Source organism: Sceloporus occidentalis, unplaced genomic scaffold (assembly GCF_023333645.1).
Source record: "Sceloporus occidentalis isolate IW3139 unplaced genomic scaffold, rSceOcc1.0.p SCAF_4, whole genome shotgun sequence".
In the NCBI taxonomy this organism is placed as follows: Eukaryota; Metazoa; Chordata; class Lepidosauria; order Squamata; family Phrynosomatidae; genus Sceloporus; species Sceloporus occidentalis.
This window is the reverse complement of record NW_028316984.1, coordinates 195092509-195120296: the sequence shown is the minus strand read 5'-3', so window position 1 is coordinate 195120296 and position 27788 is coordinate 195092509. Positions and strand designations below refer to the sequence as shown.

Sequence of the window (27788 nt, the reverse complement as noted above, 5' to 3'; positions counted from 1 at the left end):
GGAACGAATTAATTTCGTAACCCGGGGTACCACTGTATAGTGTCTAGAATCTAGATCAAGGTAAGTAATAGTGCCACCCTATTCTTTTTTGCTCAGGCCCCACCTGGAATACTGTGTCTGGTTCTGGGCACAATTCAAAAAGGATGTTGAGAAGTTGGAGCGTATCCAAAGGAGGGTGACTAAAATAGTGAAAGGTTTGGAAATTATGCCCTACGACAGTGGTTCCCAACCTTCCTAATGCTGCGACCCTTTAATACAGTTCCTCATGTTGTGGTGACCCCCAGCCATACCATTATTTTCATTGCTACATGCAAATATGTGTTTTCTGATGGTCTTAGGTGACCCTTGTGAAAGGGTCGTTCGACCCCCAAAGGGGTTCCGACCCACAGGTTGGGAACCACTGCCCTATGAGAAGAGACTTAGGGAGCTGGGGATGTTTAGCCTGGAGAAGAGAAGGTTAAGAGGTGATATGATAGCCCTGTTTAAATACTTGAAGGGATGCCATATTGAGGATGGAGCAAGCTTGTTTTCTGCTGCTCCAGAGATTAGGACCCGGAACAATGGATGCAAGCTGAAGGAAAAGAGATTCCAGCTCAACATTAGGAGGAACTTCCTGACAGTAAGGGCTGTTCGACAGTGGAACAAACTCCTTCCTCTGAGTGTAGTGGAGTCTCCCTCCTTGGAGGTCTTTAAAGAGAGGCTGGATGGACATCTGTTGGGGATGCTTTGATTGTGAGTTCCTTCATAGCAGAGGGTTGGACTAGATGGCCCTTGGGGTCTCTTCCAACTCTGATTCTTTGATCATGGGGTTTTCTTGGCTGGATTTGTTCAGAGGAGGTTTGTCATTGCTTTCTCCTGAGGCTGAGAGCATGTGACTTGCCCAGAGTCACCCACAAGATCATAAAGAGCAAAGATATACAAAGCACTAAAGGTAGAATCGTCCAGGTCATCGTTTTCCCCATCATCGTGTACGGATGCAAAAGAAAGCTGGCTAGTGAAGAATGCAGATAGGAAGAAAATCAACTCATTTTAGATGTGGTGCTGAGGATCCTGTGGACAGCCAAAAGACCAACAAATGACTCCTAGAGCAGATCAAGCCAGAAACCTCCCTGGAAGCCAAAAATGACAAAGCTTAGGCAATTGTACTTTCATATCAATTAGAAAAGGAGGCGGGGAGACTGTTATGTTTGTTGCTGCTTCTGCAGGTTGCCAGGAAATGGTGGATGAGTAGTGCTCCTCAGAATTCAGCCTTAACTGCTCTTTTTTATATTGATGTTTATTGGGTTTTAGACCTAGAGGTTCCTTTGGAGCAGGATTGTAGGCTTGAAAGCCAGCCAGCCAGGCTGCAGCATTAACCTTCCTCTTGCAATGTAGCCACAGGTATGTATAGCCTCTCTCCTGTGCAGATGACTTCATTTTGGCATTAGTTGAATACAAATATAAGTGATTCTGTAATAGGCAGGCAGAGTTGTCAGCTCTCAAATCAGTTGCTCTTAAGCAGCGATTTCTAACAACACCTTCATGTCCAAATGCGAGGAAATTATTACTTTTGGGGGGGGGTGTTTGTGTTTGTGTGTGTCACATACTTCCTGAAGAACCTGATAAAAGCTGTACCCCTACTTTTCCCCAGCAAAATGCACATAAATACTGTACATAAAACAGCATATTTTGCAAGCAATTTACTTTATTGCCTTACAAACTGACTTATGTTTTGCTTGGAGCTAAATTTTGAAAATTTAATTTGGGAAAGACTAAATTTTTGTCGTAAAATTCAGCGTGGTGTGAAAAATTCAAAGCACCAGGAAGGAGCCAGGGAAAAAATGTACCTGGTTTGTTGACATCCTGAAACACATTGATAGACGGCAGGCTGAGAAATCCTGTCTTCAAAACACTATCATTGGGCCACAAATTACCCTGACAGGGGTATCAAATTTGCACATGGGTTTAATTTTGCTTTCTGTATAGTTATGCGTGTGCTTTTTTTGTTTGATATTAGGGAATGTTCTGCCTGTTTGCAACAATTACCAGTATATCCACTATTCTTCCAAAGAACTCAAGGTTCCATTTTATCTTCACAACAACCATGTGAGGTAGGTGATATTAAGGGATAGTAACTACTTCAAGATCATCCAGTGAATGTCATGGCTGAATTGAGATTTGAAGCTGGGATTCCCCATTTTTGTCTGTATTTACACTGCAAAACTAATGCAGTTTGGAACTACTTTAACTTCCATGGCTCTGTGGAGTTCTGAAATTTGTAGTTTTGTAAGATATGTAGCCTTCTGTGTCAGAGAGCTCTTGTGCCACAACTATCTGCAAATCCCAGGATTCCATAAAATGCCGCCATGACAGTTATAGCACTGTCAAACTGCATTAATTCTGCAGTGTGGCAGCCCTCACTAGTCTATTATTAGTCCATAACTTAACCATTCCAACACACTGGATGAAAACTGTTCTCATGGGGAAGAAAAAGTTGGTGCAGTATTTTATTTATACTTTTATTTTCTAGACCAAATGTAGTGATGGTTCTAACTGTACCGGGTTACTTTGTATTGGTATTTATTTAATTAATCAATTTATATCCTGCCTTTCTCCCAAATCTGATCCTGGGGAGGCTAAGAAACTAAGAAATTGCTCTTTTAAAATGCAGTCAGGATAACTGATGGCATGAATTGTGTGGCATGTGCGTGCCATCAGAATAACTGTTGGCATGAATTCATTATGACTGTATCCAACGCAAGGTGTATTTAGTTAACTTTTATGATTACCTTAAAAACATTTAAGCCCATATCAGTCAAGGTAATGATATGTTTTCCTCCATGTCTTTGATGCAAGAGTGTACTATAGCTGATGACTCCCCAGCAACACTATATGCCTGCCTATCTAAACAAAGTATGACATGCACTATATACTCTGTTACTGAGCTGTGACCTGTGAAGAATTTGTGCTAATGCTAGACCAGCCTTCTCCAACTTCCAGATCTGTTGGGCTACAATTCCCATAATCCCAGGAATAATGTTTACAGGCTTTGCTGAGCTGGCATGATGGGAGTTGTAGTCCAACACATCAGGAGATTGCCAGGTTAGGGAAATAGGCCTCATCCAAACTGCTGCATAAAAGCAGTTTGACACCACTTTAACTGTCCTATGGAATCTTGGGATTTGTAGTGTGTTGTGACACCAAAGCTCTCTCACAGAGAAGGCTAAATATCTCACAAAACTACATATCCCAAAAATCCATGGCAGTTGTTAAAGTGTTGTCAACCTGGATTATTTCTGCTGTGCAGATGTAGTCTATGGTCCAAAACACACTGCAGAAATAATCCGGTTTGAGATCACTTTAATTGCCCTGGGAATCCTGGGAATTGTAGTTTGTTGTGGCACCAGAGCTCTCTGGCAGAGATGGCTCACAAAACTACCGTTCCCAGCATTCCCTAGCATTGAGCCAGAACAGTTAAAGCGATCTCAACCTGGATTATTTCTGCAGTATGTTTTGGACATATAAGGTGAATAGGCCACTTCTAAACCTATTTGACTAGCATGGTTTTGGCAGCCTGTTAGACCTTGTTATGAAGTTGCCTGATACTGTGATCCTTCTGGAACTGGTTCTCTGATAATTCATTAATTCTGCTGCCTAGAGATACAGTACCATGGGTTAAATGTGGGATCTTCCTTGTTTGGCAGGAGGCACCAACGATTCAGCTTGACTTTTTCATAGCTGTGCTCAATTTATCTTTTCCTCATGGAGGCTGTGCCAACCAAGCTAGTTTTTTCCAACCTGCTGCCCACCCAAATATTTTAGCCTCTGACTCTTAGCAGCCCCAGCCTGCATGACTAATAGTCAGGAAACATGGGAGATATGGTCTAAAGCATCTGGATAGCACGAGGCTGGTGAAAGCTGGACCAAACAAATATGAAAAGCTTAGTTGTGAGTAAGGAGAATTAGCATGGAACATTAGGACTGATGAGTGTCAGTGAGGAAGTGAAGGATCCTTAAAAATGTAATGTAATGGTGTGGTATGGTAGTCATTCTGTGTTCGTGAATATGGAAATCCATATGCTCCAGGGCATTGATTCACATAGTCCTATGGCTGTACTTTCTAACACACAATCATGAGTTCTTTGTCATAAATCACATGTTGGTTCCCAAGCAGAATGTAATGGATTCTGGTGCTAAGGCACTTAAGGGTATTAAATATTCTAGTAGGGAGGTTTGAGAAGTCACTTCATTTTTTTCAACTGTAGGTGTTACAAAGATTATTAAAAATAGGACAGAGTACACTTATCTGAAAGAAAGCAGACAGAATTTAAGCACTGTCTCTGTGACTGCTTCTTGTTTTATATCCTCAGATAGCAGAAGAAAAGGCAGATGCCATATTGCAAGGTGACCATGAATGAACTAATGCAGAGAGATACTTCTGGGAAGGAAGCTGACCTCTATATAAGATAATGATGTCTTGACTCTCTCTCCTGCTTGTTCCCACTTAGATTGCTCTGCGCTTGCTGTCGTTTCTCAGATATTTCATGGCTTGTCGGTTAGTAATATCAAAGATGCAATTTTAAATGGACAAAGGATTGTCTATAAAGAGGGCAAGGAACTATTCACTGATGGCCTTCTGAATACAAAAGTCATTGCGCTAAAAACATGGGACCAAAGCAAAATGTGAAAATTTATTCACCGGAACAGTTCAGTGGTTTGGTTCAAAAACCTGTTAGTTCTGTAAATTTTTCCTTGAAGAATTACGACTGGATGAAAAAGTGCTAGGGAGATGTAAAGGATGGTCATTTGGGGGGAAAAGCAACACAACTGTTAGGCATTAGTTAGATATATTCCCTTTGAGAATTTGGTAATGGAAAATGTGATGTATAGGGTTGATGTATAGTTTTGAGAAACGTCAGTTCATTGGCAGTATTTAGAAAGATGGGTGCCTTTAATCAGCTTTTTTTGTTATTCTTTCTCCTATTCAGAAAAAAATGAATTTCAACCAACATTTATGTAAATAAGAATGGGCCCAGATGTGCCTCTACTGAATGACCACAAACAAGAATTCCTGTTGAAGCGATTTCCACAGACTGTTTTGGGTGGCCCTCGATTTAAATTAGGACACTGTGCACCTGCTTATGTTTATGTGAATCAAATAATTCTCTTCCTGCTACCATGGGTTTTTGGAGGAATTGGTACACTTCTGTACCAGTTAAATGTTTTGCAGGACTTTTACACAGCTGCAGTTTCTGGAGGACTGATGTTAGCTGCAGCCATTATTGTTCAGGCAACAAATCTGTTTGCAAGACAGAAAGCTGCATCTGTGGAAAGAGTGCATGTCCACAGTACCCTAACGGATGAAGATGAGTGGGAGTTCTCTAGCTGCATGGGCTCAGAGACGGTCAAATTTATTATTTCAGGCAAAAAATACATAGTTAATATCATCTTTCACTCAATTCTTGCTGGGGTTCTCTGTGGCTTGGGAACTTGGTATTTGCTACCAAACAGAATTGCATCATTGTATGAAGGTAACATTGGAGGAACTGTTATGATCTTCATATTTGGATGGATGACAGTCTGCATAGGGGAATACTCATTGATCATCAATACTGCTTCAGAAACGGCTACTTATCAGGCACTGGACACTTATGAAATTGTTCCTCTTATGAGACCTTTTTACATTTTTGTTTTCATTGCTGTGGATCTTGCTCACAGGTAAAAAAAACTACATTGTGTATGTTTTTATGATGTGCAATGCAGGATATATATGTTAATGCATATTAATGCATTTCATTAATCCACTTTATGTTATAGCTCTGCTGAAACATTTGTATTTAGTTAGATTGATTGAAATGTATATGGGAGGTTAGAATTTACAGGAAAAGGGTACATCAGGGTGTGTTGGATACAGAGAGACCATTTCTTCATCCCAGAAATAATACACATTTCCACTTTTGTACAGGTTCCTTGCTGATATGACAGCGTTAACATTGGCAAACCAGATTTTGCACATTGTGTTTTTGTGTTTGCCTATTTTGTGGACTCTGGGGATTCTTCCCCCACTAGATGCACTTTTTCTCTGGGGAATGGAGCAAGTGTTGGAGCTTGGCCTGGGAGGTTCACCCATGTCAAGTAACTTAAGGTAACCCGTTGTTTTGCATAAATATAAAATATTTCAGAGATGTAGCCATGTTTACTGTCCTGCAGTGGGGAGGGGGGGAGCTAGTTTAGCACATTTATTATGGCATAAGATGTTAATGACTGGTAGCTTAAGCTGGCAATGTATGCTTTGGAGGCAAAAGTTGCAGCAGTGAGGTTAAAGGGAAATTATGTATTTTCACTTTTCACCTTAAATGCCACCCCAGAGTATCTACCAACTTAAAATATAACTTCATCAGATGCATACAGTGTTGCCATAACAAACAAGTTAGTAGTAGAGTGTTGGAAGACTCTTTTAAAAATACTTTCATAGTTCAGTAGTAGCTAACCTTTGAAAAGCACCCTGCAGCAAAAAATACAGATTTCCATACTTTGTTTGTGAGTCATTTTTGATATCTTCCAAGTACTTTGGGCATGAAGTTTTATATGACTCTGAAAACCTTTAATGTTTCTGTATTCCATGATAGCACCACAGTACAGTATAATGGGCTGTATTTCTTGTTGAAAGTGACAGCAGACAGCAAATCTGACTCCTTGAGTTTGCTTGTGGTAGAAATGAAATGAATAAAAATAGTCCGAACTCTCCTGATGAATTGCCACTGATTATTTAGCTTATAATTGATCCATTTATTTATTTGATAAAACAGTTAAAAATACATTAAAATATTGCATGTTTAGAAAATTGCATGCCCGTGGCATATCTTTCTACTCCAATCAGTTAAAGACTGAAGGCCATTTAAATAAGAAGGTCTTTCCCTGCTGGTGAAAAGAGAACAGAGAGGAGGGCTAAGTGTGCCTCCTAGTCACTGAGAAGTCTGTCTTCCATATTCTCAACAGATGTGCTTGTGAGGGTGGTAAGACCGAGAGAAAGCCCTTCGCCTAAAGACTGAAAGGCTTGGGCTGACTCATATGGGGTGATATGGGCTTTCAGATAATCTGGACCCAAGCTGTATAAGTCTTTATTGGTCATAACTAGTATCTTGAATTTAGTGTGGAAACAAACTAATTGCCAACAAAGCTGTTGGAATATGCCTTGGTCAGCTGCAGAATTTTGGACCTACTGAGGTACAGTAATCCAAATGGGATGTAATCAAGACATGTTACTATGCCCAGATCTGACAGCTCAGTGTTTGCTAACATTAATTGTGCAAATGCCTTCTTGGCCATCACTGAAGCCTGGTCCTCCAAGCTCAGGGCTGAGTCCAAGAGCACATCCAAGCTATGAACCTGATATTTCAGGAGGAGCATAATCCCATCCAGCACAAGCTGAATTCTTATGCTCTGGCCTGCCGTTCAACTGACTGGGAATACCTCTACATTGTCTGGTTTAATCTTCCATTTGTTTACTCTCACATAGTCCATTACTGACAATAGATACTTGCTCAATTCCAAACAAATTCTGTTTTTTCATTCTTCTTTCCCATACAGGCTACTAGCAATGTTTCTTGTTTCTGTGGGAACAGCTATTGCCTCTTATTTCATCCCCAGCACTCTTGGTGTAATCCTTTTCATGACTGGATTTGGATTTGCATTGAGTCTTAACATGAACGAGATTGGGTTAGCTTTCAGTCACACCGTGACCAACCTCCTAGCTTCCAGCAAATTTAAGAACAGGTCTGCTTATTATAAGACACAGTTTGGATGGAGGGAATTGATGTTCTATTTGACTGTATTGACTTTTGCTCTCTTGGAAGCTAGCCTGTTGCATTCCTTCCTCGGTTCTCAGGCATTTTCTAAGACTAGTCTTCAGGCAATCATGGGCTATGTGCTGATAGTATTGCTTCTCGCTACATGGATTCTTGGAGAGATTCAGACAGTATACTTGCTTGGACTGTTCCGAAATCCCTTTTACCCAAAGGATGTCATGACTGTGAATGTATATATGAAGAAGCAAAAAGTGCTCAAGAAAGTTGGTGTGCTCAGAAGGATATTGCTAACCCTAGGTAAGAGCCCACAACCTTTATTATATATAAGCTGATGGTGGATGGAGATCTCAGAAATATTCCACATGCCTTCAAAAACATAAGATAAACAAAATGAGACATATTGTCTCTGAGACTTGAGAAAGACTTTTGAGGATATAGTGGGTTGGAGCTCCTTCATATCTATCAAATTCTGTACAACATGTTGGATCATTGGGATATGAGTTTTTACTTTAAAACAAATTTCTGATTTTCATGGTTATCAAATGTATGAATGCTACCTGCCTAATTCTTCCTGACAAGAATCATGGTTCCCCAACTTGGTACCCTCCAGTTGGACTACCACTTCCATAATCCCATATCCAGTGGTGAGGGCTGATGGCTGTCATAAATGGAGAGCATCTAGGTCACCCTTTGTCCATCCCATGATCAAGGGTAAGGCAGAGGTGGGGCTTTCAGTTACAGTTTACCCTTTCCCAATATATCACCTAAAATAATTAAATAAATCAAATATATGCAAATAAAATAATCTTAACTAGCGAATGTTAGATTTGGAGAAGCAGAATTAGCTACTATACAAAAAATGAAAATGATACGTGATAGTACTAAAGGCGATTGACAAGATCTTCAAGTTGATGTTTGTTACAATCTGGTTTTAATTTTTTCTTCAGCACTCCCCTCACACAGTTTTCTTCTCTGTTCTGTAATTGATACACTTACATATTCTTAGGACTTGGTCAACCAAATGCAAAATCCCAGTGGGATACACAGGCTCAAGACAACCAGCAAAGATGTTGTTTTGTGCTTTCCACTTTTCAATAAGATTTTCAAAACAGCTAAAGAACAAAAAAAATAAAATACACACTTAATACTCAAACAAAAAAACTAGAGCAAAATATTAAAAACTGGTAAGCACACTAAGAGACAAAAGTGATAAAAACAACAGCAAAAGCTAGAAAATAATTTGTTAAAAGCACACTGGAGAATAAAAAGCACTTCGCTTAGTGCCAAAAGTATCTGTTGACAGTGCCAGGTGAGACTCTGCTTTGATGCTGGGATGCCATTTCAGCCCTTTCCTGTCAGCACTCATCTCACTTCTTGAGTGGGGGACTCTGAAGTGGATCTGATGGGATCATATGAGGCTCATATGAGCAGTTTTTCAATACCCAGAGGCATGACTGAGATCAGTACTAATTTAAAGTGGAGCAGAGGAAAGGAGCCAAGATGTTAACTTCTTTCATGCCTCTAATACAGGCCTGTTTAATTTGAGGGTAACAGAAGATTCCACTGAACATTAAGAAGAATGTTTTTAATTTAAGAGATGTTGGACAGTAGAATAGATTTGTCTTGGAGAGTGGTGGACTCTCCACCTTTGGAAGTCTTCAAACAGGTTAGATAGGCACCTTTCAGGAGTTCTTTAGGTATGGATTCCTGCATGGCAGCAGGTGTGACTAGATGACTGATGTGATTCTCTTCCAGCTCTAAGATGCTGTGGTTTTGTGTTACTTCAGTACAAACAGAATTTAATTTTTAAAAAATACTGCATTCTGTCTCATTGATAACGTAGGCTCAAGTCCCATTGGCATTTGTTTGTAAGTAACAGATAATTGTCTTAGGTCCAGTCCACACTGCAGAAATAATCTAGTCTGAGACCACTTTAACTGCCCTGGCTCAATGCTAGGGAATTCTAGGAACTTGTTTTGTGAGACATTTAGCCTTCTCTGTCAGTGAGCTCTGGTGTAAAATTAAACTACAGTACCCAGGATTCCCTAGACTGAGCTAGGGCAGTTAAAGTGGTCTCAAACTGAATTATTTCTGTAGTGTGATTTAGACCTTAGTCATAGTCATATTGTATTCCAGGCAAGAATGATGCAGTCCTCAAAATGTAGGAATGCAATGCTAGCATTTTTCACCATTTAATTTCCTTCCTTGTTATAGTCAGTAAAATTGATAATCATATTCCTCTATGCATGTTTGGAAGAGTCTTTGTCATATATCCTCACCTTTTATATGGAGAGTGATATTTGCCCAACCTTAAAGCTCTTCAGCATGCAGTTCCCCTTTCTTTTAGAGGAAATTCCAAGGAATTATAAAAGAGAACAAGTCAGCTCATAGGATCCATTATGAACTTACATGCCACATTTCTTTTCTCTCATTTTCTTTTCTATTTTACATTTGGGAAAAATAACTTGCAGTTTTAAACTGATACAACCTCAACTGTTAAAATTACTTCTATTGGTGTTGATGGCAGTTCTCAGATATTTTCAGTGTAGAGACTATAGCCTAAACCTTAATTGATGTTGTTTGATTTCTTAGCCCATTTTGAAGAGACACTAGAATATAATCTCCTGTCCTGCAAACACATTTGATTGTTGTCAAACCATAAGAGACCCATCCATAAGACCAAATTCCACTGAGGGAATCAGTGTTCAGCCCTAAAATATATCTTTAAAGAGCATCAGCCACTTTGGGACTCATTGGCATCTTTATTAAAAAGATAAAGAGCACAAGAACAAAATATATAACCATGCTGTCTCACTTCTTTCTTTTACTGTCTGTTCTCTAGTACTGTCTAGATTTTGATTAGATGGTCTTTGTTCTGAACCTTACCCTATAATAGACATATTTATAGCATTAAGGTTTGCATGTATACTTTTTGAATGAGACAAACATTGCTGTCTTTTTTCTCTCTTGTAATTTCAGTGTCTCCATTTGTTATGATAGCGTTTCTTTCCTTAGACAACTCTCTGCATCATCTCCCATCCATATATATTTCCATTGGATTCTCAAGAAGCTTTAGAATGGTACATTTCAAGTATTTTGTAATAACAATGTGACATTGCATAGAAAAAAGCTTTTATTCCTAATGGATGTTAAATAATAAATTGGTGTGAGGAAAATTATATTTTCCAGTTAAGAATGACTTCTTGGATCCATGTAACTTAGTGGCAAAGAATATGATTTGTATTACAGAAAGTAGCATGGGAGAATTCCTTTTCAGGCATATGACTTTTAAGCTGTGGAGTGCCACAGCATTCCGCGTTGTCCCCCATGCTCTTCAGTATTTCTGTGCAAAGTTCCTAATGACTTCATTCTGTGAAGTCATTAGGAACTTTGGAGTTGAGTGACATCAGTTTGTTAATGATACTCAGCTCTAATTTTCATTGGAGTTTAAAGGCGTTATGCAAGTACTGGATCAACACTTGGACATTAAAATGAGCTGGGTGAGGACCAGTAAACTAAACCTAAATCACAATATGACAGTGATTCTGTAGATTGGTGGTTCCTGAGACCAGGAATTGAATAAACAGCCTGTCCTGGATGGGGTTGCACTCCACTGAAGGAACAGGTGTGTATTCCTGGATCCATCCTTGTTACTGATATTCCACGTGAATTCTGGCTTGGAGTGCTTGGTGCCAGTTTCACCTGAGCCAATTGAGAACAAGCAGCTGAAGAGACCCCTTGGAGTCCTTACTATTTATTTATTTATTTATTTATTTATTTATTTATGGTATATATACCCTGCCTTCAGCCCTAAAGGCTATCAGAGCAGCTTGTCACAGATGATTGTCTCAAGGCATCCCATAATTCATAGAAAATGTGAAGACATATTTCCCAGCACCTTATGCTGCAGCACCTCGGATATGGTTTGGTCAGGCATTATGAGATTGCAAAGGTAGGGTTTTGAGGTCAAATTTGGTTATTAATGACCATAAACATGACTCCCCATCAGTTACAATGTCAGAATTCCAATTAGAATCATAATTGCTAAACAAGATGCCATCTTTAGTTTTTTCTAAGCCTCGCTAAGAATAAACTGTATTTATTTGATAAAACATAACAGAATCAGTCACTGAATCTCTGTTCTAGGTATGGCAAAATACAGAACATGCTCTTTTAGATATGGTTATGGTGTCTGCAGTCCACTTGCTAATGTTCAGTACTGATCTGTGGTGGAACAGAAGCATTGATACTGGAATCAGACTCTTGCTGGTAAATATGATTTTATTTATAATATTTTCTTCTCGGCATTTTTGCTTTACCTTTAATATAAAAATGTTGCCAAGGTGATAAATTACTATATAGAAACTAATGTATAGCTGTATCAAATATTGTCAGTTTTAAAAACAAAGTAGAATCAGCTGGTTTGAAAAATCAGCAGTTAAAAACTTGCCTGAAAGGGAGATTCAGAGACTAGAAGCAGCCACCGATAAGGCTTCCCTTGTGTCCCCACCAACCATGCTTACAGCAATGGTAGGACTTTAGGTGATAATAGAAATCGATAACACACCAGCACAGGATTTCAAACTTATCATTGGAGATTGGAATGTTAAAGTCAGCAGGAAAGAAGAATGAGAATCAGTAGGAAGATATGGACTAGGTATGAGAAATAAAGCAGGAGAACATCTGATAGAATTTTGTGAGGCTAACAATCTGTTTATTGCAAATACCTGCTTCATACAACCAGACAGGAGACTATACACATGGACATCACCAAATAAATGGCCTACACAAAAATCAGAGTAAGACTGAAGAAGAAAACAAAAACAATTATTGTACAAAATACTATCTGAAAAATATCTCTGAAGAATTCAAATAATAATAATAAACTGTTTATTTATAGCCCGCTTTTCCTTAATAGATCAAAGCGGGTTACACAGAAGTACAGCGATGTACGATTTTACAAACAGTATCATATAAAAACCCAAACAATACAATAATACAATTAAAAACAAGATAAAAACTTAGAGATTAAAAGACAACATAGGAAACAGATTTGCACTATTAAATATAATCAACTGAGAATCTGAAGACCTATTGGACAGAAGCCAAGGACATAATCAAAGACGAATGCAAGAATACACTAACAGTGGCCTGAAAGAAAGAGAAGAAACAATGGATGACAGATGAAACACTTTATGCCATTCAAGAAGAAAGGGAGGCAAAAGTAAAGGGAGATAGGAATAAAATCATATCTATGAATCCAACTGTACAATGGCTAGTGCACAAGGATTAAAAAAAAACCCGCTGTAAAAACCAATGCAGAGAAATAGAAGACAATAACAAAAAAGGAAAAATGAGATACCTGCTCAAACAAATCTGGGAAATCAAAGGGAAATTCAGACCAAAGGCCGGGATGCTCTCTCGCAAGGAAAGAACATAATACTGGAACGAGAAGAAATAAAAAGATGAAGTAGGCAATGGCCAGAAGAGTTATATAAAAGACATGAGAGAATGAATGAACATGGAAGAGGAACCATTTAAAGACAAACCTCAAATTCTAAAAAGTGAAGTGAAATCTGCAGTTAGGGAAATGGGAAAAAATAAATCACCAGGAACAGATGAAATTCCAATTTGCTACAGTGCACATAGACAGATGCAACTTTAGTGTTCTCTAAAGTATGCCAACAAATATGGAAAACACAGTGATAACCAACAGACTGGAAATAATATATATACCAATCCACAAGAAAGGAGATACAAAAAACTGCAGCAACTATAGGACCATAGCATTAATCTCATATGAAAGCAAAATAATGCTCAGACTTCTGCAGTATAGAATCCAACCATACATGGAGAGAGAAAGTCCAAAAGTGTAAACAGGATTCAGGAAAGGAAGAAGCACAGAAACCACATCGTAAACATATGATGCCTAATGGAGCACGCCAAAGAATTAAAAAAAAAAATCAGCATGTGTTTTATTGACTACAGCAAAGTGTTCAAGTGTATAGATCATGGAAAGCTGTGGAACGTACTTAAAGACATGAGAGGGCTTTCACATGTGATAGTACTGATGAGAAATCTGCACCAGAGACAAGAGGCCGCTGTCGGAACTGAATTTGGTGAAACAGAGTGGTTCTCAATAGGCATAGGAACCAGGCAAGGCTGCATTCTATCACCATACTTGTTCAACTTATATGAAGAAAACATTATAAGGAAAACAGAGCTAGACCAAGAAGAAGGAGGAGTGAAGATAGGAGGAAGGAATATCAATAACTTAAAGTACACAGATGATACCATATTAATGACAGAAGACATCACAGACTTGGAATGGTTAGTAAGGAAGGTCAGTGATGAAAGTGCAAAGGCAGGATTACTGCTGAACATAAAGAAAACAAAAACAATGACCACAGAAGAAATACATAAATTCAATCTAGACAATGAGGAAATGGAAATAGTTAAAGAATTTCCATACTCAGGCTCAAACATTGATTGGATGGTGACTCCACTCAAGAAAATAAGAAGAAACATAGGAATGGTTAGGGCAGCTATGAAAGAACTAGAAGAGCTCCTGAGGAGTAAAAATATACAACTGAGCACAAAAGTTAGAATTGTCCAAGCCATCGTATTCCCCATCGTCATGTATGGATGTGAGAGCCAGACAGTAAAGAAGCAGATAGAAGGAAAATCCACTCATTTGAAATGTGGTGCTGAAGAATAGTGCTTACAATACCATGGACAGCCGAAAAGACAGATGGGTCTGGGAACAGATAAAGCCAGAGATCACTTAAGAAACCAAAATGATTAAATTGAAACTGATGTACTTTGGCCATATAATGAGAAGAAATAGATCACTGGAAAAGAAATGCTAGAAGTACTCTGGTCCCTGGTCATTCAGAGTATTAAAAGTTCCAACTAGCATTTTGAATTCAGAAGACCAATGGGTAACCAGAATCGATAATGCATGGCGTGAACTGTGCACATCAGCTAACATGCTACCTGTATTGGGTCTATGTAAAATTTCCAAATTTAATTTTGCCATTATTATCTGACAAAAATTTATGAAGCTTGCTGTTGCTCTCTATCCCCTTCTCCATTTCTTCCTATATATATGTGGATGACCTTGGTGAATTGAAATTCTATAAAATACCATTAGATTTATGGCAACATAAGTAAATAAATAATCACAATCAAAGCTGAGTTAAAGACCATATTGTTTAGGGAAGCGTTCCCAGGGAGTCTGTGATTGTGTCCTGGTGGTTCAGATGTTTGACTCAGTAGTGGATATTGCTGTTTTAATTTGTTTCATATGATGTTTTTAATTTGTTGCTTTAACTTTTAGATTGTACGCGATAGGCAGGCTTTTATATTCTTGATTTTACTTGGTTTTGTACAGCGCCATGTAGATTTACGGTGCTTTATAAATAAAGATAATAATAATAATAATAATAATAATAGTAATAATGCTATTTCCATTCTGGTAGGTTGGAATCATCCGGAATCGACTGTTTCAATTTGTTTCAAAACTACGTTTTGTACTAACTGTTCTCTTGACGTCATGGACAGAGAAAAAGCAACGCCGGAAATCCACTGCTACCTTGATTACACTCAATGTTGTCTTCTTTCCAGTCGTCCTGGCTCTTGTAGCCCTGTCTGCACTGCTATCTTCCCCCTTACTGCCTCTATTCAGTCTCCCAGTATTTCTAATTGGGTTTCCAAGGCCTATCCGAAGCTGGCCAGGACCTGTGGGTGCGACAGCCTGCGTATGTCCTGATACTATATATTATCAGCAAATGATTCCAAGTTTGACCACTGTGTTGCAGTCAGCATTTTCAGTTGGTAGCCTGGGTAAGTAAACTAAGCGGCAAAACCACCCACTTTGTCACTCATTTCATTCCATGCAGGAGGTTTCATGTTATCTTGGATCTATTCAGCTTGGGGGTCGGGCAGTTTATACATGAATCTAGGAACTAATCTTGTGGTGGTAAAATATCTCTAGGTGGCTGCAATCTCTGTGTCTTGTAAAGGTTGCTGTAGCAAGCTTGAAGTATCTGAGCATATGAGGGCTGATGCACAGAGTCTGCTGTGGTCCTGTACTTTAATTGTCCTCAGTTTGTGGTAGGTTTGTTTTTAAATACCAGCTGCCTTTGACAAAAGAGAGTGGCAGAATACTCATCCTACACTGCACAGTTGATGTATTTGGTTGTAGTGCTCTTCATATTGGTGGGAGGGGGCAGACAGAGAGCTATATGGGCATTTATTTCTTAAGCCAAGAGGTGAAATACAACTGTAAACCTTCTGCTCACATTGGAAAGTGCAGTGCTAGGGCATGTGTACCTTGGGGATTTAAATTATTTTAAAAATTAATTTTCAGAAAAACTACCTGGTCTTTAATGGGAGAGGCCTTGGCTAGAAATGTCTTAGCAGGATATCACTTAATGTTTTAAGATTAAGGTGCATTTTATTGGTTTTGGCAGCTAAGCACAATTAAGAGAATTGTTACAAAAATGCTAGCAAGGGAATGCACTCTATTAGCTCAGCAGGATAGAAAATGTTATTTTAAAATTTAACTAATATGATGGTAGGTTTCTTGGATTGCACTTAAGATACTCTGAAGTTTCAACTGTGCTAGTTGAGATAATGTGGACATGCCCAAGGATTTACTAATAAATGATATGAAGCTAGTCAGCCTGCAATAACATGTCTCAAACTCCCTGACCCCTGTAGTTATATCAAGGAAGGGGAGTTGGTTTACCGACAATATATATTTCTTAGCTTTAGAAGGAGAACCATGAGAATTCTTCTTAGATGTTTCTTAATTATACTGGGCAGCCGTAATTAACATTTCTGCAGAGCAAGTTGCACTCTGCCTTTTCATTCATATTGAGATGACTAGAAGCATTCCATTTATCAAAATTCTCTCTTTGGCAATTATGGCAGGCAAGGAAGATCCTATTTTCATAATCCGTTGGTTGTCAATCTATTCAGTGATGAAAATAGTTTGAAAATTATCCTTTATGAGATTGTATTTGAGTTACAAAAAATCCAGTCACCTCTCTGTCATTCTAAGTACAAAAACTCAAAGTTGTTTTTCACTGCTCTGAAGCAGTGGAGACAACTATGCTTCTATCATCCTCCTTTGTATATCCACCTAAATCACTGCTATGTCCATATCAGTTATTATTTCTTTGCATTAGTTTGAAAAATTGCCATTTGGATTTGGCTTGCACCCCTTTGCTTTGTTTATAGTTCTGTTTGCTTTTTTTGGCCTGGGGCAGGATGTTAATCAAATAACCCCATGTCTTTGCTTTGGCTATTTTGCCAGTGTAACAGCTATGGAACAGCTGAAGTTTCCACTTTCAAAATAAATGTTTTCAGTGTTGTTACCTTAATGTAATCAAGTATATTTAGATCTACCTTTCTGTTACGTTTATTATCTTAATTACTTTTAGGATAGTGTCAAAAGTGGTCACTAAAATAAAGCACTGCAGCAAAAATTAAATTATCCTTTTGGTTCTTTTTTAAAAGGTCTCTGTTCGCCTGGGTCTCACTACTTGTGTCGATTTCAAGACAGACTGGTATGGATTCTTGTGTTAGAAAGAGGCTTCACATACTGTTGTGTTAATATAAAGGTGACTATTACAAAATCTACCTAGTAGTATTACTACAAAAAGAGAATGCTTTTACTGAGTTTCTTCCTTCAACAGTAGATGTCATGCTTGTTTTTAGTTATAAGTCAACTATTCTTGATAGCCTCAGTTCAAAAGGCTATTGTGTCTTCCAGCTGGTGAGGACTGGACATGATCAGTGGGTTCAGACTGGTAATGCTTACCCAGACTGGAGTAGGAGAAAAACAGATAGAAGGGGAAATAGAATGAAATATTCTGGAGGAGAACATATACAACATGTACAGTACTGAAACTGCAGTGTTCCATATTGCAAATGAAGTCCACCACATTTTTTAAAATCTTGCCATTCAGTGTGGGTGAAGGTGTAATCCTGCCACTACTGTGGTCTGGCTTTTAGTGGTTACCTCTCCACCTGTATCTATTCTGTAACTTCTTGTTAACACTGCAATGATGTTAATGATAATTTTGTACCCAGTGATGGTCTTGCCCTATAAAAACATTGGCTGGCAATCTTGTATTGGAGTTATGTATCTGTAACATAAAAGTTATTGTTTAAATCATAAATGTCCTCCAAATCCCACCTTAAACTCTAGGGAACTGCTGTGCATTGGAAGTCTCTTCTGCCAATCAGGGTGTAGCCGAATGACATTTCCAGCCCCCTCCGAACAGCAACCTGTGGTGCGACGAGGAATTGCAACCAGGTCCTACTTCTGATTGTTGCAGCCTTGCTCTCTGGATGGAGGGAGCTGGAAATATCATCCTGCTGTGCCCCATCACCAGCAGAACCTCAATTGCTTGGAGTGGCTGCTGGCTGTTAAAGCAGGTTTGTGGGGTTGGGCCAAGACACACACGTATACACACATTATAATTGTCTGACAAAATCCAATTATTTTACAAGACCTGGTCAAAGGAGAGATACCAGTGGAGGTAAGGATCCTAGAGGAGGCCAGGATTATGACTGAGTATGAGAACATATGTCGTGGGTTGAAAAGAACCAAACACCTCCATTTAAAAATTTAAATTCTGCAAACCATGGTCTGGAGGGGCAAACATATGCTGCATGCCTCCACATTTCTTTCCTTGCATACTGACCCATTGGTGTATATCCTGATTGCTCTACATTTTGATATTATCTCCAAGTTGGAAAAGTGTCATTGGTACTTCCCTGAAAAACATTTGAAACATGTCTGTAAACCCTGGTTTGGGAAACCATCTGAATTCAGCTCTGTTAAGACACAGAGCTCAATTCAAATGGTTTTCCAAACCAGGGTTTACATACATGCTTCAAGTAGTTTTCAAGGAAGGGTCACCTCTAGCTGCAACCAGGCAGAATCTTTTGGTTGCCAAAGGAGCTTTGTGGTTTTTGGAAAGAAGGCTCTGTTGCAGGCAACCAATGATAATTCCCTGAAATGATAGATGGAATATCACATCTGATGCTTTTTATTATTTTCCAGGGGCTAGAACTGCAGGAAACGTCCTGCCACACTGCTGAAGCCCACAGAGTTGATGAAATTTTTGAGATGGCCTTTGAACAGGAAGAACATAGTCACATTCTCTCCTTTAACCATCATTTTGGAAACATTTTAACACCTTGTGCTCTTCTTCCTGTGAAACTCTATTCGGATGCCAGAAACATCTTGTCAGGAATAATCGATTCGCCTGAGAATAGAAAGCAGTTGAAGGAGGACTTCATAAATGTTCTCCTATGGGTGTTAGTTCAATACTGCTACGAAAAGACAAAAACACACAGGATGCTTGATAGAAGACCTGAATCCATGCTGGAGTCACCTCCAGTAGAACCTCCTGAAGTTTTCAGCAAACAGCAAAATGCAGCAGAGAGAAGTCCCTGGAAGGATGATGATGACGGCTTAAGTGTGGAATCAGTGGATGAGTGGACTGATGATAGCAGTCTTTTTGATGATGATCCCAGGAAAAAAATACCCAAATCAAAAGGAATGCCATCAAGGGAAGTAACACCTAGACCCTTCTTTTCTCTTCCAGGCTCAGTCGAAATACACACTACAGAAACTGAACTACCAGAGGCAGCCAGTGTGAATAAACTCTATAAAACTGTTGTTCTTGGTCTTCCTGCTGTAGATACTGGGAAACAATGGGGGGTGATTGCTTTGCCCCCTGTGAAATTCACTAACCTCTATTCTGAGCTATTGAGCATTCCTGAAGGGTGGAGAACTGCACCGTTACCAGTTACCAAACTCCGTGACATGAAACAGAGGTTTCCAGAAGAGTGGTACCACTTTGTACTTCACCAACTAGATTTCTCTCATTTGGAAGGAATGCCTCCAAACATACATGGAGATCTTGTTAAAGATACTGCTCTGCAGGACTTGTATATTCAGGGTGTCTTGCCTTGTTGCATTGCAATGTTTGGAATAGATGATACTGTTCCTTCTCCTGGCCATATATTCAGAGCTTACAATGGAAACCTCCCCTGGTCTGTCTGCCTGGATTGGCTAACAGCAAAGCAAGAGCTGTTTCAACTGGCACTTCTAGCATTCAGGTAACTTTGATGAGAAATAGCATTCTAAACAAAAAGCAGATATATCTAGTATAAATACACACCTATGTTTATTTCCCAACCTGTACAATTCTGTACCATTAAATGTACAGAGTCATTAAGTTCAGGCTGATGTTGACCATAGAGTTGTGCTTAAAGACCTAAAGATTCCTAAAGAGGTGTTCTCTCAGGTAAAACAACAACAACAACCCTCCACTTTCATGGGGATCCTCTGGCCCTAATCCCAGCCAAAGTGCAGGCCCCATTATACAATCTTCCTCAACCTGCTCTCCTCCAGATGTTAACTGTGGTCAAGTTAACTTCAATTTATGGGGATCCTATGAATGAGAGACTTCCAAGTCACCCTACCCTCAACAACCTTGCTCAGGTCTTGCAGACTCAGAGATGTGGCTTCCTTGATTGAGTCTATCCATATGGATTGTGATCTTTCTCTTATTCTATTGCTTTCTATTTTGCCAAGCATAATTGACTTTATTTGCTGTGGGACCCATTTTATTTATATATATATATATATATATATATATATATATATATATATTACGGCATACAGCCAGCACAACGATAAAATACAATACAATAATGACCATTTATACAGTCATAGAAACTCTAACATGTGTCAACTTGCAGGGTGTTTTAAAAGGTTGTAAAAACGTTTCAAAGAATCTCTTTAGCATAGTCTGCATATCAATAACAGAAATTGATAAAAATAATAGAAGAGTATAAAAAAAACCCTATAGACCATCCTATAACCATATAGGGAAGCTTTGTCAATCAGTTTATATAAGATAAAATTTCATACAGCAAATTACATGGTGTCTGCATTAACAATATCAGCCATAATTAGACTTCCAGAGTTCACTGAATCTGTTTTAAATAGCCTCTCTGAAGAGTAATAGCAGCTGCAAGAAATTTAGCAACTCTGCTAGTTACATCTTCATTTTGGTCTGCTCAAAAATATTTAATATAAAATTTATTCTCCCTTCTGGGTAAATACTTGAAAATAGGAGGACCCATTTATTTGTCTTTTTTACAGTCCATGGTACCCATGGCGCGTTACAGACCACCTGAAAATGGCGGTCTGCCGCTGCTGCCGGTTGCTGCATCCAGGAATCACAGTGGTCAAACCGCGCGGTTCCCGGACGCAACAAAAAGAAGCCCCAAAATGGCGCTTCTTCTTGCAGAGTGCTAATGACGCCTCAAGGCGCCAGTGGTGCACTCGCAACATCATTAGCGCTGAGCGACGTGCGGATGCTACCCGTCCCCGACATCAAGATGACGGCGCCCGGGTAGAACGGGCACCGCCATTTTATACGTCCCCAGGACGTAGTAGGGTTAGGGGCGTGCGTAAAGCATGCCCTTTCCTAACCCTAGTACTCCTGCGGACGTACTTTACGCCCGTGCGGAACGGGCCCATAGAATTCTTCTCCACAACATTTCAAATGAGTTGATTCTTTTATCAGCTTTCTTCACTGTCCAGATTTCTCAACAAACAATACATAAATAAATAATAAAATAAAAATTTTATTTGTATACCGCCCTTCCATCGATCAGGGCGGTGAACAGCACAATAACAATAAAAAACACCATAAAAATACAATACATTCATATTAAAAACAAAATTAAAACACTATCAGCCGATCACCATTGTCGTCGGGGGGGGGGGGGGGGAAGACCAGCTGGAACTTCATTCGGGGAATGTAGATTGAAATAAGAAGGTTTTTAGCTCCTTCTTAAACTGGGCCAGGCAGGTGGCCGAGCGGAGCTCTATGGGCAGCGTATTCCAGAGGGCCGGGGCGACGATGGAATATGACCACCTCATTGTGGAGGTTAGTCTAGCCCCTGGGACCCTCAGTAGTTGCTGCCCAGAAGTTCTGAGGGTGCGGGGCGGAATGTATGGAGAGAGGCGGTCCTTCAGGTATCCTGGGCCCAAGCCATATAGGGCTTTATAGGTTATCACCAACACCTTGTACTGTGCCCGGAAGCGGATGGGCAGCCAATGCAGATCTTTAAGTATAGGTGTAATATGGCTGGCCCTGGAAGTACCAGTGACCAGTCTGGCTGCCATATTCTGTACCATCTGTAGCTTCCGGGTTTGGTATAAGGGTTGCCCCATGTAGAGCGCATTGCAGAAATCCAATCGAGAGGTTACCAGAGCATGTACCACCATTTCAAGGTCTCTCTGGGCCAGGTATGGGCGCAGCTGGCGAATAAGCCGAAGCTGATAACAGGTGCTCTTGACCGTCGCATTCACCTGAGCTGTAAGGTGAAGCGACGAATCAAGAAGCACCCCCAAACTGCGCACGGAGTCCTTCACAGGAAGCGTGATCCCGTTCAGGACAGGTGGAACCACCGCCATTCCTGGACCAGGGGAACCTATCACAAGTACCTCCGTTTTCTCTGGATTCAGGCTGAGTCGGTTTTCCCTCATAGAAATAGGAAATACAATGGCATGAACCATCCTAACTTTAGTATTCAGTGATGTATTTTTCCACTTCAGGATGTTGTCTAGTTCCTTCACAGTTGCCTTTGCAAGTCCTACTTTTCTTCTAATGTTTTAACTGCAGTCTCCATTCTGATTAATGACTGAGCCATGGTATGGAAAATCTTGATCTATTTCAGTGTGTTCATTGTCCGCTTTAAAGTGATGTAAATCATCTGCAATCATTTTTGTTTTCTTAATGTTAGTTGTAAACCTTCCTTTGCATTTTCTTCCTTGACTTTCTTCAGTAAGTTTCAAGTCTTTGCTATTTACATATTATATGTTCAGTTTACAATGAAAACAGATAGCCTTGCCTGACCTCCTTGTCAATTAGAAACCATTCAGTTTCTTCCTATTCTGCCCTCTTGTCCTGAAGACAGATTATGCATCAAGACAATCATATGTAGCACACCAATTTCTTTACGAGTAATCTATAGTTTTTCATGATCCACACAATGAAAGGTCTCCTATAATCTATAAAGCACAGGCCAGTTTTCTTCTGAAATTATTTGGTGTGCTCCGTTGTCCAACATATATTTACAATATGATCCTAAGTGCCTCTTCCTTTCCTGAACCCAGCATGGACATCTGGCATTTCTCACTCAAAATATGGTAAAAGTATTTGTTGTACATTTTTGAATCCCTGGTGTCTACTTTTTTGACGACTGGAATGTATGCTGTGTGCTTTTAATCTGTGGGCCATTGTTTTGTTTTCCATATTTGTTGGCAGATTTTAGTTAAGAACTAAAGTAAATTCTAAAGTTGCATTCAAGGTACTAGTGCTGTCACCTTTTACTGTTATTTCTTGTCTCTCCTTAACTGCTTGAAGAGTTTCATCTATTGAGGCTTTGCTTAGTTTTTGGCTGCAGATTGTATCTTTTTGAATTCCAATTTTTCTGAAGTCTTATTGATATGATTTGGTCAGACTTTGCATTATATCCTTTGATTACTTTTGAAACATCTCTCCTCATTATTATTGTCACCCCATTTCTTCATAGATTTTCATTTCCTGAGTAAAACACTGTAATTGTCTGACTCAGAATGTCCCATTCCTGTCCACTTTAGCTCACTCACCCCAAGTACTGCAATGTTTATATGTTCCGTTTCGTGTTTTACTGTATCTAGCTTCCTCAGATCCATGTTTCCCATTCCATGTTCCTATAATATGCATTGTGCAGATTTAGACTTTCCTTTCATCTCTGACACATCAAAAGGTGAATATCCTTTTGGTTTGAGTCCAGTTGCATCATTAGCCACAACACTACTTGTAGTTGTCTAGTATGCCATTGAGTACCATCCAGCCTAGGAGTGTCATCTTCTGGGATTACCTTGTTTCATTTTGGATAGTCTCATCATAGGATTTTCATGATAAAAGACATTCAAAAGGGGTTTACTACGCCTCCTCCTGTGCAGTATTAACAAGGATAAGCTGTAGGGTCACTGCTGTTATATCTGAGATATCCTCTGCCAGTTTCAACCATCACTACTGCTGCTGCCCAGTTTTTTGGCACATTTTTTCTGACTCCTAACCAAATACTTGTCTGACATGGGAGCCCTTGCTAGCAACACTGCTGCCATAAGCATAACTTTTTGCCTCTCACAAACACACAATCCCACTGCTGTGGAAATAGACTGCAAGTCCCAGAACCTCCTAACCTGCTCTGTAGTCCAGCATATTTGAGAAGTACCTATCTGGGGATGGCTGGGTTATAAGAAAATGTAGTACCAAACACCTTTGTAAATATGTTTTATGAGCCTGGTAAAATGAATGGAATGTGTGTCACCATAATGCTCCTACTTGTTCTTATGGAAGAATGGTCTTCACATTAATAAACCAGATTTTTGAAGACTAATGACAACAGCACATTGCGTGAAATATAGTTTGTAGACTCTACAACCTGCTTCCTAATACTTGAAACAGTTTACATCCACATAATTAATGCCCACTGTATAGTCATACAATGTCCATATAACCAACGTCCAATCAAAAAGAAGTCTGGGTAACAGCCACACCTGAGTATCCTTAGGACAGCTTTATTACAAGTACGTTTTGTTAAACTAATGTGTAGATCTCTGTGCTGTGCTTCTTTCAGATACTCAGTTAAGCTTATGGTTGATAAAGCAAGCCTGGGTCCAGTTGAAAATTTTAAGGAGCTGCTAAACTGTCTTGAAGAATACCACAGTGACTGGCATGTTGGACTGGTGTCTGAAAAGGAGTGGCAGCAAGCTGTTCTTCAAGAAAAGCCATACCTTTTTTCTTTAGGGCATGACCCCAATATGGTAAGTGGCAAGAAACTCCTGACGGCAAATAAAGTTGATTGGTCACTAATAATATTACTAATTTTCTCGATTAGGGCGGGCAACAGCAGTGGGTGTAAGGGGAAGCTAGCCATAGTAAATAGGCACACAGCTCCATTTTTGGCTAAAAACATCAACTGAAAGTAACCTCCTGATGCAATTTCTGGTTTTGCCTGTTTAATTTGGGAAGGTTTAAAAACATAGTATATTATCCCTGGAGGTTTCCAAGAGTGGTGATTTTTAAAATGGGGGAAATGTGGGGGCTGAGGAGAGAGTCACCCTCAGTCTTGATCCAAGCCAGTATTTTTACATTATCTTCAGTACACATACTCTGGCTGGAAAAGTCCCTGTAATTTCATTGAACATTGTACTTTGCCCTCCACAGTGCTCTAACAAATGCTGACTTTTCTGTTTGTGTGTGTTTTACACTTTCCAGGGAGTTTATACTGGCAGAATCCTTACCCTTCAGGATTTCCTAGTCCAGGTGGGAAAACTGAACAGTGAAGCTGTTAGAGGACAGTGGGCAAATCTTTCATGGGAGCTGCTGTATGCCACGAATGATGATGAGGAACGCTACAGCATACAAGCACATCCGGTCCTTTTAAGGAACCTGACCATACAGGCAGCAGACCCTCCTTTGGGCTATCCTGTTTATTCCTCTGAACCTCTCCATGTGCCTTTGCTTTAAGACTGGGCCACTTGTTGGACAGGCAAATCAGGTTTCCCCCCAGTAGTTGAACCCGTCAATCAAAGAGGGTGATGGCAATGAAGGTCTTCTGATACAAATCCTTCACTATCTCTTTCACAGTACCACAACTTTCTGAACCTGATTCTGCAAGGCTGCTAATCGGGAGACATTAGACACTGGGAGAGGACTTACTGCAGGCAATAAGCTCATTAACATATTTGTTGTTTTGAAAAAAACCCCACAAAAAACCAACATCTTGACAGGTGACTTGCAGGGATGTAAGTCACAGCATGTGTACTTTAAACAACAAGTTAGTACAAGATGGATATAGAGTATGCAAAGTTTTGATACAGCAGGCTTAAAACATTTTTTCACTTGTTCCATTGTATACTTTATTTTGTATTGTCAAAGGAATACTTGAACAAACATTTGTACATCTACTCAGCATACAAAAACAAGAGCTTTTCATTAAATACAGCAAACTGGATGCTGGTACTTTGGTTAACAGCAGTCTATCACGGTACAGTAAGGTTTACAAGTGGAAAGGTTTGTTGCACAATTGCAGAGGTAACATTAAAACAATTGGGACTTCAATTCCTGTAAGCAGGAAGAGGCTTTCAAGCAAGCATTTACTTTTGTTCTGCAGAGGGGAAAAGGTAAAATTTGTTATTTCCTGCAGAAAGCCTGTAGACCACTCTGGAAAAGTCAGTTTCATTCTTACCAATTCTGTTAATTAACATGTCTTTAGCTTCCAGTACTTTGCCATCTTAACCTTCCAGTTCCACTTGGCGTCCCATTTACAAAATGGAAAATATAAGGAAAGCAAATACTTTTTCACTAGAGGCATGAAAGTAATGCTTGAAAAACAAATAGCGAGTATATAGCATACTCTCTGGTGAGAGCTATCATGGCATAGTGGTTTGAGTTTTGGACTACAACTCTAGAGATAAGAGTTTGATTCCCTGCCCAGCCATGAAATCCACTGGTTGACTTTCGGCAAGTCACACACTCTCAGCCTCAAGGGAAGGTAATGGCAAACTTCCTTTGAACAATATTGCCAAGAAAACCCTGTGATAGAGTTGCCATAAGTTAGAAACAACCTGGTGCTACAAGAAATTTTCTACTGCCTGACAAAGCAAGCTGAAAGGATGAAGGCATTAGGATTGTTTTCCTTCCAATATTTTCTACAGAGAAAAATGGTAGACGATTTCAATGAATCCAAGGCCAGGTTTTTGGCTCTGAGGATCTCTCCAGACTGCAGTAGTCCTGGAAAAGCTGAAAATGGGCAAAAATCAAAACTGGAAGTGACCCACAAGTTCATTTTCTGTTTCCACTTTAGAATATGCAAAGCGATTTCAAAGCACTTTTGAGAGTAACTGAAAGAAATTTGTAGCATAAGCTTTTGATGAGCCTCTGATGAAGTAGACCTAGTCTATGAAGGCTTCTGTTACAAATTTCTTTCTCTCAGGAGTACAACACAATCCCTTTACTTATTCATACAGACTAATATGGCTATGTCTTTGAATATTTTTGTTCCTGGAGGCTTCTTGGAATGGTCAATGGTCTTTCTTCCCCTTCTCCACAAAAAAACCCACAAAAACAAAACAAAAAAACTGACCAAATCTCTGGACTGCACTTTGTCCCCTGACATAGAACAAGGATTTGGATGTTTTTTTCTTTTTGTTGGTCATCACACAGGAGAATTTTCCCATACCAGCTTGAGGCTGGTAAAGAGGCACCAATGGTATGTGCAACCACCACCACCAAATAGTTAGGCTGGTACTCTTGTGGTGCCACAGAACAATACTTCCAGAGGTAGTAGATATGAACTTCTGTTGCCTACAAATACTAACAAAATTTGTACCCTGAGAGCTCAAGATAGAGCAAGGTAGATAAATAGAATATGTGTCTAATATGCAGCTCTATGTTCATGTCTACTCAGAAGCAAGCTCCACTGAACTCAATGGGTTTTACCCAAAGGAAAGGGTATAGGAGGATAGTCTAAAGGCTTAAAGGCAGTATGGGAAGATGCTGGGGACTGGGCTGGATGGTCAATCTAGTATTAAGGTAACATAAGCAATAGAAAACAGCACCATATTAAGTAAAGGAATTTGTGTGCTTGTGGCTAACATATTTTGAGTCAAAAAGTTTTATATAATTTATCAAAAGGAATAGATAGAGATTGGTATCATACTTATCCCTGTTATATATTACAGTTTCACTTCTTACCAAAGTAGCTTTTTTTAAAAAGAAAAAGAAAATACGTATTTCAACCAGAAGGGCTTCTTCATCCTTACGCAGGCACAGGTGTAAAGAAATGTTGAAAACATGCAGCTTCTTAGGAAGACTTTTTGTAATAAGAAACATCAGCATC

At 39.4% G+C, this 27788-nt stretch overlaps 2 protein-coding genes across 9 annotated transcripts in view; one reads left to right on the top strand and one right to left on the bottom strand.

Moving 5' to 3' along the window:
* Nucleotides 1-25798, top strand: part of PCNX4 (pecanex 4) — a 27743-nt gene extending 1945 nt beyond the window's left edge. Inside the window, exons 1-13 of one of the 8 annotated variants that reach the window (XM_089522784.1) lie at nucleotides 41-1380; nucleotides 1997-2090; nucleotides 4488-4534; nucleotides 4968-5697; nucleotides 5945-6124; nucleotides 7570-8084; nucleotides 10767-10867; nucleotides 11934-12056; nucleotides 15269-15632; nucleotides 17313-17416; nucleotides 18868-19931; nucleotides 24522-24708; nucleotides 25163-25798. In XM_089522784.1, the coding sequence (XP_089378910.1) occupies nucleotides 5006-5697; nucleotides 5945-6124; nucleotides 7570-8084; nucleotides 10767-10867; nucleotides 11934-12056; nucleotides 15269-15632; nucleotides 17313-17416; nucleotides 18868-19931; nucleotides 24522-24708; nucleotides 25163-25414 (3582 nt within the window). In that variant the 5' untranslated portion in view covers nucleotides 41-1380; nucleotides 1997-2090; nucleotides 4488-4534; nucleotides 4968-5005 and the 3' untranslated portion in view covers nucleotides 25415-25798. Of the gene's footprint in view, nucleotides 1-40; nucleotides 1381-1996; nucleotides 2091-4349; nucleotides 4535-4967; nucleotides 5698-5944; nucleotides 6125-7569; nucleotides 8085-10766; nucleotides 10868-11933; nucleotides 12057-15268; nucleotides 15633-17312; nucleotides 17417-18867; nucleotides 19932-24521; nucleotides 24709-25162 lie in introns of those variants that run through there. The other 7 variants (XM_089522786.1, XM_089522782.1, XM_089522783.1 and 4 more) reach the window with 7 other exon arrangements.
* Nucleotides 25781-27788, bottom strand: part of DHRS7 (dehydrogenase/reductase 7) — a 36631-nt gene continuing 34623 nt past the window's right edge. The window contains exon 7 of the mRNA XM_089522791.1: nucleotides 25781-27788. Within this exon, the coding sequence (XP_089378917.1) occupies nucleotides 27753-27788 (36 nt within the window). The 3' untranslated portion in view covers nucleotides 25781-27752.